The following is a 13,937-nucleotide window of genomic DNA, read 5'->3' as shown; positions in this document are numbered from 1 at the left end:
GTGCGGGGTAACTACAGTAGAGTCTACTGCAAAGGGAATTCAATTTGAAGCCAGATCATTGCTAATCCTTATTCCCATGGAATCAATCAGCAAAAAGCAAATCAGAAAAAGCTCAATGCTGCTCGCAATCACCACCTCCTATAGGTGTCATTATCGACCTGCACATCTATCGTATAGCGTATGGATTCGTGGGTTTCCTCATAGCCCCCCGAAGACTCTAAAGACTCGTAATAGTCCTCATAGTTGTCCGAGTTTGAAGAATCGGGAGGAGTGTAAACGGCAGAACCTTTACCGTCGTTGTAGTAGGTGCTGCCATTGGGGTTGGAGTAATAGTACGATCCATCCCTAGAGTGGGGTTAGTGGGGATCTCATCTCCGCATTTTCACCAGATGACACTTACTTGTTGGAATAGTGGTAGGAGTTTTGGTTCGGAGCATCAGGGCCATAATCGCGGTTAGAGTAGTGGTTACCCTAGAGGAAAGACCGACTATTAGTCTATGCCATCATGAAAACATAGTATTGTCATTGGTTCTTTACCTGACTGTTAGTGCCAGATTCCGTGATGTAGTATTTGTTTCCATACTTATCCCAGCCCATCTTGAATAGTAAAGCTGAATGAAAGTCAATAAAGGCAAGTCTTATCGGCAGACAGAATGCAGTAGTCTGATGGGCAACAATGTGGTGGAGATTGAGATTGAAGGAGGAAGTTGAGGGGGATAATAGAACTGATGAAGTCCGGCTCCAACTTCATCATTACGTAGTGTTCTCGCCGAGCATACAGCAATCTTTACGTCTACGATATTACACTTTTCCAATCAACTTCAAAATAAGACCTGTATCAAGGTCATTCAATTCGAAGCTAGAGCATCACTAACAGGTATTCTGAGGGAACATGGTAAGAGTACCTTAAGACATGAAAATGAGTATCCATATTGGCCAGTCATCGCGAGAATCTCTTCCATATCCCTCAGACACTGTTATCACTGTCAATGATGACAGGGCCTGAGAGAAGTGGAGTAAACAAACGAATGAAAACCTAGACCTTTGTAGACCATCGCTGCAAAGTCATCAATTCATTCTTGAAATGGAAGAGAGGAAAAGTTGGCGGGGTTATAAAGACGCGGGAGGGGACGCGGGAAAAGATATCCGCGTGACGCGTCGGACTTTCTTACTACTACTAGTAGTTGATCTATCACAAAATCTATCACAGTTGATGTATCTCATTCGCTATCGCTTCAATTAACCATTCAAACACTTCCCTTTTCTCATCAAACACCAATTCCACCGCTAGTTACATTCTTTTCTTTTTTTCGAATCCCAATCAATGTCCGTTGTTTTTTAATATTATTGTCATGGAGATGCACTTCGGCATGCAAACCGTCCAACAGTTGCTGGAAGTTCCCTCGCTGGTCATTCTGTCTGGTAGCAAGCTCGTCGAACTCAGCGAGCGTATTGTGTACGTCCGGTACTATCGTACGGAATGTTCTTATTATTAATCTGAGACCCATGTTGGTGTTTCTGTGGGCCACTACGTGCTGATGGGAAGCTTGTTGATTGAGAGACTTCCTCGGTGGCTGTAATAAGTTGGTGATCATTGAGTGTGCACTTGATAGCGTCTGCTTCAATGTTTGGACCACCAGCGGCAGTTCCCACAACCAGTCCCGTAACCATCACACATTAGTAGTGAAATAGCCCGTAAAGCGACTGGCACCCATGACATTACTGCCCCCCCACGTAGAGGTTACCATCCACTTGAATGATGACCTTTTCGTAGCGGTGGATATATTTAGAAGTTTAATCTAAACATTCAAATGTTTGAACCAGTTTCTGGACATGAGTCACTCTCATACTAACATTTAAAGCCTACCAGTAACTGGGATGTATTTTTTCCTCCCAGCCCCCTTAGCAGAAAAAGAGGTCATGTAGTAGTTTTTTAATGTATACATACTTAAATAACTATGGTATATTATTCAAATGTTATTAAAAGAAGAAGGATATATGAATTACGGCTCCTGATATATAAACTAGAAATTCCAATAGACAGTAGACACCAAGTAGACTTAAGAAGAGACTTTAAAGAAGGGATTTGAGAAAAAGACTTGAGAATAGACTTGAGAATAGACTTGAGAAGAGATGTGAGAAGGGACTTAAGAAGGGACTTGAGAAGGGACCTGAGAAGAGACTTGGGAATAGATTTGGGAAGGGACTTGAGAAGGGATTTAAGGCAGATTAAGGCATTGATACGTCCCAATTAGGCCTAGCGTATTGTATAACCAGTGTTAATATGAGAGTGACCTGTTCTTTACTGTTTTGATTAAATCTTAAACGCTATCCATTCGGAGGGCAGTAATTAATAAACATAATGCCGATGCAACATAATATATGTATCGAAAAACGAAGGATCCAGGGTCAAAAGGTTGCCTGAATTAAAGCCTACTGCTTCTCATATCAGCGATGATGTTCCGAAGTGACCGGATATCATCATCCAGAAGGCGAACTTCTGGATGTTCGGCACCCAGTGCATCTTGGAGATTTCTGCGGCGCTCATCTAGCGACCGAGCCACTTCATCCAACCGAAGCACTGCTTCATGTGCCTCGCTCACAATGGATCGGAATGTACGATTTGTCGTACTTGCTGATGACTGTGTGCCTTGCTGGGCACCCGATGCTCCGGGTGCCGAGGAAGTACTCGGCGCACTCGAGCCTGCTGGTGTATTTGAAGTGGTGGCAGTGTCATTGAGTGAGCATGTAGATGCCCTCCTGTAATACCGGCAATTATTACAGCCGGTGATACCTGGGACCATGACACATTGATGGAAGCAGCCCATCTCCTTGATGCAACTTTCGCATTGCTGGTTTCTGTAGTACCTAGTACCACATACAGTAATCACAGCGCCTTCAAATCTCCAGATGTGCTGGTCCATATTGTCTTTAAATCCAAGTGGGCTCCATCCGGAGCACTGCTTCCCGTATCTCATGACGGGATCTCTCCTGATGAAGGAAATGGTTGGGTATAGCTATTGAAATGTTAGATATAGCTCTTTAATCTGTTAGAATAGGACTCAGGAAAGCTACTTACCAGCTTCAGTCGAAAGAGTCTTGTGACACGACAAGCGAAGATACAATGATATTGTAGTAAGGTCCTAGAAACCCAAGGAAAACACAGACAGAGAGAAAAGAAGAAGAGAAGGGAATCAGGGAGAAAGCCAGCCTTAAGTACCCGGTACGTTAAGTTTGGCGACAGGAACTAAACCTTACCCTAACCTTCTCAACTGAACAAAGGAAACCCTTGAGAAAACCTTCCCAGCGAAACCGCGAAACTGTCAACTCGTGACTGGACAAGTCTGGGATAGTGTTTGGGGGTGTTCGATTTGTAGGTGAGTTAAATGGGTTCTGAGAACCCACCGGATTTGTTGTTGGATTGGCTGTCGTATTGGGTATGGGTGTTCAATCCGGAGGAACGGAGATAGACATGATGGGACAACACAAGGTTGAGTTGGCACCTGGGAGTAAAGAGTTACTCCAGATGTCTGAGTAAAGGCCTAATCCGAGTAAAAAGGTCAGGAGAGGAAAGAGTTGGAAGAAGGAAGAAGTTGACAAAGGTTGAGGTATAAAGATTAAAGGGAAAGGAGTTGGTTAGTAGTAAAGACAAGGCAAGACTGAAAGAAGAAAATTCAAATAATCTTGATATAGTATGTACCATCAATAATAAAGTAAGAGATCAACAGGTGATATTTGAACAGGCACCCTGGTCCAACAGAGAAAGAGACCAGACCATTGATAACCCTTATTCCCATGAGATCAACTAGCAAAAAGTAAGTCAGAAAGCCCCCTGGATAACATAGGCTCTGTATAACAGTGGGATACAGATAACAGTGGAATTCTGATAACAGTAGGAGGCGGATGATATTGGGAGGCGGACGACACTATTCACGAGCGAAAATTGGAGAGTACCGCAATATAGCATCCTCTGATGTTGCCATAGGGCCTAGGACCCAGTTCTCCCGACCAGAGTGGTAACTGGTTGGACCAGTACCACGCTTTGCATGCTTCCTGGTACCCTGGGCGCTGGTATCCTTTCCCTTCCTCTTCCGGTTGTTATGCCGGCTATGGTTCTCAGGGTTGAAATCCGGATCTTTGGCATCGGGTACTTGGGTGTCCGGGTCAGCCTCAGGTTGAGAGTCTGATGATCTGATCTCGCAATCAGATGTTTGCTCTGACAGCGGAGGGTTTGGTGCAGGTGGATCTTCATATTGGGGTGGGTTTGCCTGTGGTGGCAGGTTATAATCATGAAGATCAATAGGCAATGTTCCTTCGATAGGTGAGAAATATAGATTTCTCAGTGTTTCCAGCTGTGCCACCTGGTGGCCGAGAGACACGATTCTCCCACTCCCAAGGGCCATGATACAACGCTGTAGTACGGCAGCTGGTGCTCCTTGCCAATATTTTGGTAAGGTTAAATAGGGCGGGGGCGCCATATTATGCAGGTAATATTTCAAAAATACTGGAGTGTACCCCTCACGACCCTTCCCCGAGCTCTCAAGGTATGCTGTATACATGGCACTTGTTGGGATTTGTCGGCCGGGAGGCCATCCAACCTCCTGCCTCCGGATTCTGTCATCTTGCTCAAATCGGATAAAATAATCCAAATCCGTCGGCACCAAAAGAAAGGCAGGGTCATTATCACGATCAAAATGCATATGGCAGGCTGGACATAATAGTATGGCGTTTGCGAGGGAATGGGGAGAATAATTCATAAGACCCATGTGGGCCCAAAGATCATCCTACACAGTAATAGTTAGCCACATACTAGTCCTACTGGTAGTACCAGCGACACTTACTCTTGTGTCTCTCTCTCTAAACACTTGGCAGACTTGGGTGCCGTAAGAGCTGCAGGCCCAGCAGAGATCTCCGGAAATGCGGATGAGCTCCAATCTTAATGTCTCTGAGAGTCCGCCGGAGCTCCCACTGCAGGGTTGTGAAAAGGCCCATGAAGATTTTGACGCTGGCGACGAGATCTCCATAGTAGGGGTTTTGGGCGAGCTGGGCTCGTCTTGGATTGTATGGTACATTGATAGCTTCTGAAACCTCTGAGATCAAATAGTTAGAAGATCTTTTGAGGAGGAAGTATGCGACACTTGCAGAAATAGAAGAATGGAAGCCCCACATGTGCAGCTTGCATAGGATTGCGGAGCTTGAATAGGACTGCGGAGTCCGATAAGGGCCACCCTAGTAACACATCCCCATTTCAATTTTACTTCACCGCCCTGTTTCCCGCCCGTATTGTATTTATCCCATATAGGAATATCTCAATCCCAAACCCCTCAAGCTTCATTTGAGACCATTAGCTGAACGAAGTGAGGCTATCGATGGCATGTGATACATACTAGTTATTGAAAAATAGAGATTACGGAAATAAAGATGCGCCATGTGACCCCATGTGCGTAGATTCAATATATGAAGTCCGATTCAACATACAATGAAGTGTGAAATGTAGCGTACAATACAGCGTACATTACACCGTACGTTACACCGTAGGTTACAGCAAACGTGACGGCGTACGTTACAGCGTACATTACAGCGTACATTACAGCGTACATTACAGCGTACATTACAGCGTACGTTACAGTGTACATTACAGCGTACGTTACAGCGTACGTTACAGTGTACATTACAGTGTACATTACAGTGTACATTACAGTGTACATTACAGTGTACAATACCGCTCACAATACAGCGTACAATACCGCTCTTCATGTAATTCAAGGTAAATCAATACAAGGCCTGCTTAAAACACACTTTCTACTGTGTATATCAGAATACAAAGTAAAATCAAGCGAGCGCGGGGTAATCTAAGCAGATTGAGAAGTTTGAGATTAGAGGGAGAAAAAAATAGTTACAAATTTGGAATTACTCATACTTTACTTTCTGCCGGTCGGAAAGTTGAAATTGGGAATTGGCAGCTGGCCCTTATCGGCCGCCATAGTACCACATTGTTACCATGAGATTGAAAGGCTTATCAACAATCAATGGGAGACACCTGTAATTTTCAGCTATGATAATTAGTACAACTTCGCGAAAACATTCCACAACCGGCAGGCGGATAATAATAGCTACTGAACAATATTCCATTCCTCAGCCACAAGATCATCAAGCTCCGCACTGTAGCAATAGGTTCCCTCATCACTCCGGTGGAAAAATCCAGCGACTCCACTAGAGTTGACATCAACGATTGGGGCACCACAAATGCCATCTGATATCCGGTTACTGATATTTCCAAACACACGATACAAGATTCCGGTGTTCCATTGGGTAAAGAGGACTGCGGGGTGACCAGTCGGACGTGGTGGGCGCATGATCCTGCGAGCCTCCTTCATCAAGCTAATCATCCCTGAACTCATTCCGTCTACCTCGCTCCACGAGCCTGCCGATACCTTGGAGCCTTCAAGGATGCAGGTTGGGGGTGCAGCTTGGAAGTAGCAAGAGTTTGTAAATCTGGCCGAAGCGGCAGGCGTAAATTTTACTAGGCCAACATTAAGCTCTGGTCGAGAATCAGTTACTTCTCCAATGAAGTCCCCTCCGTGTGTAGATGGGTGATAAACATCGGTTGAGTGTAAAAATCCATGATGGGCCACAGTGAGGGCTTCTTCACCCATAGAATTGCAGATTTTGACGCCACATGTTGTAGCGGCCGTTGCGGAGGCGGTTGCAGAGGCATTTGCAGAGGTAGTTGAGCGGCCTGATTGATTAAGACCACTCTCGACTCTACAACCTGGGGTCAGATTTGGAGAATTTTGGAGGTAGTTCGTTAGGTCTTCAATAGCTTGGTCTGGGTTAGGGACAACCAAGCGGGGGCGAGTCGGGCTTCGTAGTGGGGGAAGGAATGGTGTAGCCTTATGGTGATACAGGGCAGTGTGGCCTGCCACGACACCTGGTAGGGAACTTAACCCATAACTTCGGTTGTCAGAAGTCTCAAGCTCAAACACAGTCCAGCTGGGGAAAAAGGTGGCAGCAACAACATTTGCAACCTCCGACATTGCTTCTAAGACCATCATCATCTGAGTAGTGGTTGGATCTGTCATAGGAGGCCACCTCAGAGAAGGGCATGGATCTGAAATCCGGGGGTTTGAATAGCCTGATTCAGGGAGTAGGGTTGGGTGATTGAATGGCTCTTCGGGGCGTCGGAAAATCGCTGGCATTGTTCCGATAGTTAGCGGAATTGGTTTCGGTGGACAGGTTGTTGTAATACAAAGCAGACATCCGCCAATGAACATGCCACTAGCCCCAGACATGTTATGGATCCAGGCAAACTCATCCTTCGTGGGGGAACGAAACTTGCGTTCTTCTTCGCTCCAGAGTGTGAATGGTGCGTGGTCATTTATATGCCGGGCACCCCAACCTCCGGGGTTTTGCCAACGCTGGGGTTCTGGGTGGGAATGTGAAGTTTCGTCCCGTAAATGCCGAATGTTTGATCGAGTACGAAGAGGAGATATGGCGGCATTTGTATACACGTCAGTATATGGAGAATTCTGCTGTAGGTTTTGGACGCCTGGTAGCAAGCGAAGGGGAGAGGCCGTTGGAGATGCAATCGGGATTGCCATGATGCCTGTTGGAGATGGGCTTTCGAGATACTGCTGAAAGTCAGTTGTAATTGTTGGCCTGGGTTTTTATGCTCGATGCAGCACAAACAAGGAATACTTAAGAAGGCGAGCAGGAAGGGCACTCAGAAGGTGCGGAAAGTTGAAATGGAAGATATGGAGCTTAAGATGGTGGAAAAATGCAGGAGGGGGGATAGTTATGCGCGTGTGACACGTCGATCTTTCTTATGTTAACGTTACCTGTGGCGGCCGATAGAGGCCACCCAAGGGTCACCCAAGAGTCACATCTCAATTTCAATTTTCCGACCGGCAGAAAGTAAATTACGAGTAATTTCAAATTAATATTTGCTTTTGAACTGTATTATATACAGCGCTGCATTATACATATGCTGAATCCTTGAACTCTATGTTATCATAATTGATTCATCTCATTTGCTATCGCTTCAAACATTAACCATTCAAACGCTTCCCTTTCATCATCAAACGCCAATTCTAGTGCTAGTTACATTTTTGTCGTTTTCCGAATCCCTTACTGCTCATTCACCAGCACGTAACGGAACCGAGCCTTGCCGTCCTCCATATCCTGGATAGCCTTGTTAGCCTCCTTCATCGGGCGCTCCTCAACCCAAGGCTTGATATTCGCAGTAGCAGCAAGCTCCAGCATCTCCCGAATCTCATCAGGGCTACCGATCAAAGAACCACCAAGCTTAATACCCTGCATAACCAGCGCGAAGGCAGGAATCTCAAGTCCACCATCCTCAGGTGCACCAAGCTGAACCAACGTTCCACGAGTGCGCAGTAGCTGGCTGTAGCCGACAATTGGCATCTTGGAGGAAGACACGGTGGAGATAATGAGATCCAATGACTGGCGGTTATTGTTGACCCAGTCCTCGTCCTCATCAGTTGCGATGTAAGCATCAGCGCCGAGCTTCAATGCATCCTCCCTCTTGTTACCCTTGCGAGAGATGGCGACAACGCGGTCGGCGCCGAGCGCCTTGGCGAAGAGAATACCGAAGTGGCCCAGGCCACCGACACCGATAATACCGACCTTCTTACCCGGTCCACAGCCGTGTTGGCGCAGAGGGGAGTAGGTCGTTATACCTCCGCAGAGCATGGGAGCGGCGTCTGCAGAGGAGATAGCGTCGGGGATCTTGACAACAAAGTGCGAGTTGCTGCGGTTGTATAGCGAGTATCCACCGAAGGACTTGCCTCCGTTGGCGTAGGTGCCGTTGTAAGTGCCCACCATCTTGTTGCAGTGCTGCTCCAGACCTGAGGCGCAGGCCTCACAGTCGCCATTCTTGTTCAAGCAGGCACCGCTCTGGGCACCCACACCGATGCGGTCACCGACCTTGATGTTTCCCTCGGCCTTGGAGCCGACGCGGACGGCGATACCGACAATTTCGTGTCCGACGCAGCAGGGATAGGTGGTAGGTCCCTGTAATAACTGTTAGACACCGATTTCTCTCGCAATGTCTCTCTGTCTCTCCATCTCCTCGTCTCTCAGGGTGATTCACATACCCATCCACTGCGCAGAGTGTGCATGTCCGAGCCACAGATACCACAGTGGGTAACACGCATGTCAATGTCGGTCTCCTCCCATGGCTTGGGCTCAAACTTCTGCCAGACCATGTTGCCATTGGCAGCCTCCTTGTCGAGGCCCATCCAGCCCTCGAATTGGTAATCGGTAGAACCCATGATGATTATAGTGGTAATAATTGGGTGGATTAGAGTGTCAATTGGTGAATGAGAAGTGTTAATTGACTTGAGTCTGGGGATTGGTCTACATCAGTTGAGGAGACTCATTGTCTCTTTTATACCAATCCCTCATTTCCTGACTTCAACGTCATTGCCCTTGCCCGGTCTGCGAGAATTCTGGAAAATTCCTCCATTTGGTTCTGTTGTGGATTTGCTGAATCAGTATAGGTCCACTTGAACCATAGATTGGCATGTCATCACGGCCTTAACCAACTTATGTTATGTCCGTCCTCGGAAACCAACGTTTTTTTTTTCTCGAAGAAAAGAGTTCAATACTACTAGTGGCTTAGGGTGTTGATGAAAGATAAGAGAATTTTGGTAGCGATGCCTTCTGCAATTTGTTTCATTAAGTTGTTTTGCAAGCATTACATGCATTTCATGCATTCTTCTTGCTGACAGTGGAGAATTCTTCAGCTTCGGATTTAAGGTTGTTCTGTGGCGGCACTGGCGGGAGTTAGCGTCAGCCTCGGTTCCTTTGGGGATAAATCTGGTTTTCACTGCTGATCAATCAAGACATAATTTCCGCATAAAAATTTATGGAGAAAAAGAACCAAATCCTTTTTTTTTTTCAGTTTTTTTTTTTTCAGATAATTTTCTTCCCGACTAACCGCAAACAGAAGCTGGAATTAAAAAAGTTTGGTCTTGATATCATAGCATTGCCCCTGACATCTTCTCCGATAAGGCATCTCTGACAATGAATGAAATTCACCCCCAGAGACATTCAATTCCTGTGTGGCTTGCTTTGAAATCATGAAGATCTGAGATCAACCCTTGGCAACCAAGCTAACACAATTGAAATTTGAACCCCCTCGAGATCCACTTTTTAGAATGATGACGTGGACTCTGGAGATAGGCAGTATTCCGAAGATTATAGCCGCCAGGCTACTCGGACAAGAGTTGCTGTTCACGATCCCTTCCATAGCTTACATATCTCGGAATCTCGATCTCGATCAATTTTACTAGACTGGATCTCAAAGTAATTTTTATTTATGACCGAGTTCTTCAATCGATGTTGATTTCTTTGACCACCTTGCAGAGATAGCCCCTGCATCTAACAAAATATTGTCGTGCTCTAGAACACCGATTGATTAAATATCCGACTCCGCTGTCAATCAATTTTGATATCTCACTCTCTATCTCCTCTATGACTCGATCATCGTCACCTAATTTTCCAACATCAAGCTACGCCAAGCTAAACGAAGCTCGTCTAAGCTTTGAGATGGAGGTCCAGACTCCAAGAATCCAAGTGGCCTGTGCGATAGTAAGACAGGCTTCGTCCAAACTAGGTTTAAGGCATTTAGAGCGCCACAACCGCAGCTCGTGCCGACTTCTTTGAACCCCGCCCTTCCCTGTATCCCAAGGCTACAAATTCTGCGCAAATGTGCACAGATTCCATAATAACGAGACCGACAGGCCCGGACTCCGCTTGTCTTGGCGGCTGAAGGCAATCACCTTGAATTGTCGCATGTTCTCATAGCCCGGGGAGCGGATCTTCTATCGTGCGGCATTCTTCTACGCATGCCAGGCCATACACCAATACGCTGGGCAATAGTACACAAGAATTCAGAGATGCTGGATCTTTTTGTGACGATGCTGAGCTAATGTCAACTACCGAGACCCCAGATCGACAAAACGCCGTGGTGCCAAGCTTACCTACCTTGATGCCACCCCGTTAAAAGTTTCATTGTACCAAGCAGCCAGGAACGCCGATGCCGATGCCGTCGGAATTTTACTGGAGGCTGGGGCCGACCCTAATGTCATAGAACCTATTACCGTGGCCGGATGTAGGTCTAGGGTTACTCCCAACACTCCTTTGAAATGTGCCATGCATAATGGAAGACATAGTGAGTCTATCATTGCGCTATTAATCATAAGTGGCGCTCGTCCGACTCAGGAGGATCTGGACTTAGCAGCAAATCATGCAACGCCCAGGATACAGAAGCTCATGAACGATGCTTCATCTTCATCCGCGCCGCACCCGGGCAGAGCCGGGCCTCGTCAACTTCATTGAGCATTCCTCATGAACAGCTAGAGGCTATTCTACCCTTGTTTCCATGCCTTTCTCCATTATTTTCATTTATTCAACTCGCTTTTCCTGTATATAGACTACTAGTAGCCTGTAGGCACCTAAGCGGCTATATTGATCACGACTCTGTAACTAATGTGAAATTGGTATTCTGTACTAACTAGATCAATCACATGGATGTGTAGGGTTACATCGCATGCAGCAAAGGCATAGCTTCTAGAGTTTCCAATACAAAAATGAGTAATATGCATATGGAAGCCTCGAGCATAATATTAGGTATTTTGAATTGGACAAATAAACAGACATCAAGTAGAAGAAAGATGGTCTCCTATATTCACATGACCGGGCAAGTATATTCTCTAACCCCTGCTCTGTACCAGTTGACGTAAACGAAGCCAAGGGCGAGAAAAAACAATGAAACGAGAAATTGTCGTATGTCAAGGCGACCAATAGAAAATAATCACGTTGTAGCTTCGGTATCTTCCTCCAATGATGTTACAATTTGTAGTTCAACAGGCTTGAAGGGCAAAGTTTCACCTGAACTATTCCACTCTGTCCAAGTGGACATTGATGATAAAGTCGAAGGATGATTCGGGCCCAATGTTTTGCTGCGAGATTCAGCACACTTGGCCATCATTTGCAATGCAGTTTCATTATCCCCGAGGGATTTCAAAGTGAATGCCAGGTTATTCATGCAGGTCAAAGTGTCAGGATGCTCTGGCCCAAGCACCTGCTTCCTTGCCTCCATCACCTGTACTTCAAGTTCTTCAGCTTCCTTCCAACGTCCCTGATTTTGGTAGGTTAACGCTAGGTTTCCCATACTGGTCAGAGTATCAGGATGCTCTGGTCCAAGTACCTTAGAACATAGTTTAAGCTCCTTAGCCTGGAGCTCTTCAGCTTCCTTCCAACGTCCCTGATTCCAGTAGGTTAACGCTAGGTTTCCCATACTGGTCAGAGTGCTAGGGTGCTCTGGTCCAAGCACCTGCTTGCTTGCCTCCATTACCTGTACTTCAAGTTCTTCAGCTTCCTTCCAACGTCCCTGATTTCGGTAGGTTAACGCTAGGTTTCCCATACTGGTCAGAGTGCTAGGGTGCTCTGGTCCAAGCACCTGCTTCCTTGCCTCCATTACCTGTACTTCAAGTTCTTCAGCTTCCTTCCAACGTCCCTGATTTTGGTAGGTTAACGCTAGGTTTCCCATACTGGTCAGAGTATCAGGATGCTCTGGTCCAAGTACCTTAGAACATAGTTTAAGCTCCTTAGCCTGGAGCTCTTCAGCTTCCTTCCAACGTCCCTGATTCCAGTAGGTTAACGCTAGGTTTCCCAAACTGGTCAGAGTGCTAGGGTGCTCTGGTCCAAGCACCTGCTTGCTTGCCTCCATTACCTGTACTTCAAGTTCTTCAGCTTCCTTCCAACGTCCCTGATTCCGGTAGGTTAACGCTAGGTTTCCCATACTGGTCAGAGTGCTAGGGTGCTCTGGTCCAAGCACCTGCTTCCTTGCCTCCATTACCTGTACTTCAAGTTCTTCAGCTTCCTTCCAACGTCCCTGATTTCGGTAGGTTAACGCTAGGTTTCCCATACTGGTCAGAGTATCAGGGTGCTCTGGCCCAAGCACCTGATTCTTTATCTCGATCGACTGCAGCAGGAGTTCTTCAGCTTTCTTCCATTCCCCTCTAAGAATATACACTAGACCAAGTATATGAGAACTTGACAGTGTTTTCTCGCTCCTAATCCCAAATAAATCTTTATTTTTTTTCACTGCCATCTTTGCCATCTTTCTGCCGTCGACCCAGTTTCCTTTTGTCCACGCAAATGATGCTGCTTTATCGAGTAATGATGTCCAAACTTCTATCGAGGGGGTTTTAACTGGTAGCCGTGTCATGCTATACTGCACATGGGGAAATAGCAGTTGACACTCCTTCCAGTTCTCAAAACTCCCTTTGGGGAAATTCTTCTCGAGCCTTTGGATAAAAATGTCGTTCCAGTACTCTAAAGTACCTTGAGCACCAAGCCATTTCTGCATCGCCAACTGAACTAATCGATGCATTTCGAAGGTTGCATGATCTAAGGTGACAAATACCAAAGAATAGCCCATAAGCAACAATATATCATCCTCAAAGCGATAGAGCTCGCTAGATGTGCTTTTTTCATCTTCTGTATCACTTGCATCACTCTGTTCGTCGGTTTTTTTTACATCTTGGCCTTCTTGTAGAAGAATTTCAGGGATCCCTTGTCTATCGAAAAAGCTCATCAGGGATAATAGATCTGCCGCGGATGGCCTTCTTTCCTGAATATCCTCAAATGATATCTGCCAAGTGAGAAGGATAGAATTTGCGGCCTCTGGGTCCCTGCGAAGTTGGCCACCTTCGTAATCAAGAAGATTGATTTTCTGGCGATCGCTCTTCTGGAACCTGTCCAAATATTGTGTGACTGTCTCTCGTGGTGCTCTTTGCTTAATAAAGGCCGCCGCCTGCACAATTGCGAGCGGGATGTATTCTAGAGCTGCAACGAGTTGAATACTTGCGGAGCGGGTAGGTTGTGCGCCGAGCTTCTTTTCAAAA

General features: G+C 46.2%; 5 protein-coding genes across 5 annotated transcripts; all 5 read right to left on the bottom strand.

Annotated features, from left to right (window-relative positions):
- Window positions 1-128: 128 nt before the first annotated feature.
- On the bottom strand, window positions 129-597 carry N7466_003517 (uncharacterized protein; the record flags this gene model as incomplete). Its single annotated transcript, XM_057162914.1, has 3 exons — window positions 129-345; window positions 401-471; window positions 538-597. The coding sequence occupies 3 exons, from the start codon at window positions 595-597 to the stop codon at window positions 129-131; spliced, it is 348 nt and encodes a 115-aa protein (XP_057024029.1).
- A 1,829-nt stretch (window positions 598-2,426) lies between these two features.
- Window positions 2,427-2,924, bottom strand: N7466_003516 (uncharacterized protein; the record flags this gene model as incomplete). The annotated part of the gene is made up of 1 exon (XM_057162913.1): window positions 2,427-2,924. One exon carries the CDS (start codon window positions 2,922-2,924, stop codon window positions 2,427-2,429), a length of 498 nt encoding a protein of 165 aa, XP_057024028.1.
- A 1,002-nt stretch (window positions 2,925-3,926) lies between these two features.
- Window positions 3,927-5,072, bottom strand: N7466_003515 (uncharacterized protein; the record flags this gene model as incomplete). Its single annotated transcript, XM_057162912.1, has 2 exons — window positions 3,927-4,784; window positions 4,842-5,072. The coding sequence occupies 2 exons, from the start codon at window positions 5,070-5,072 to the stop codon at window positions 3,927-3,929; spliced, it is 1,089 nt and encodes a 362-aa protein (XP_057024027.1).
- A 1,041-nt stretch (window positions 5,073-6,113) lies between these two features.
- Window positions 6,114-7,601, bottom strand: N7466_003514 (uncharacterized protein; the record flags this gene model as incomplete). Its single annotated transcript, XM_057162911.1, has 1 exon — window positions 6,114-7,601. The coding sequence occupies one exon, from the start codon at window positions 7,599-7,601 to the stop codon at window positions 6,114-6,116; it is 1,488 nt and encodes a 495-aa protein (XP_057024026.1).
- A 526-nt stretch (window positions 7,602-8,127) lies between these two features.
- N7466_003513 (NAD(P)-dependent alcohol dehydrogenase) lies at window positions 8,128-9,293 on the bottom strand (the record flags this gene model as incomplete). The annotated part of the gene is made up of 2 exons (XM_057162910.1): window positions 8,128-9,033; window positions 9,117-9,293. 2 exons carry the CDS (start codon window positions 9,291-9,293, stop codon window positions 8,128-8,130), a joined length of 1,083 nt encoding a protein of 360 aa, XP_057024025.1.
- Between the last annotated feature and the right edge of the window lie 4,644 nt (window positions 9,294-13,937).

This window comes from Penicillium verhagenii, assembly GCF_028828195.1.
Source record: "Penicillium verhagenii strain IBT 33310 chromosome Unknown utg000004l_segment0_segment0, whole genome shotgun sequence".
Taxonomy (NCBI): Eukaryota; Fungi; Ascomycota; class Eurotiomycetes; order Eurotiales; family Aspergillaceae; genus Penicillium; species Penicillium verhagenii.
This window is presented reverse-complemented; position numbering and strand designations above follow the sequence as displayed.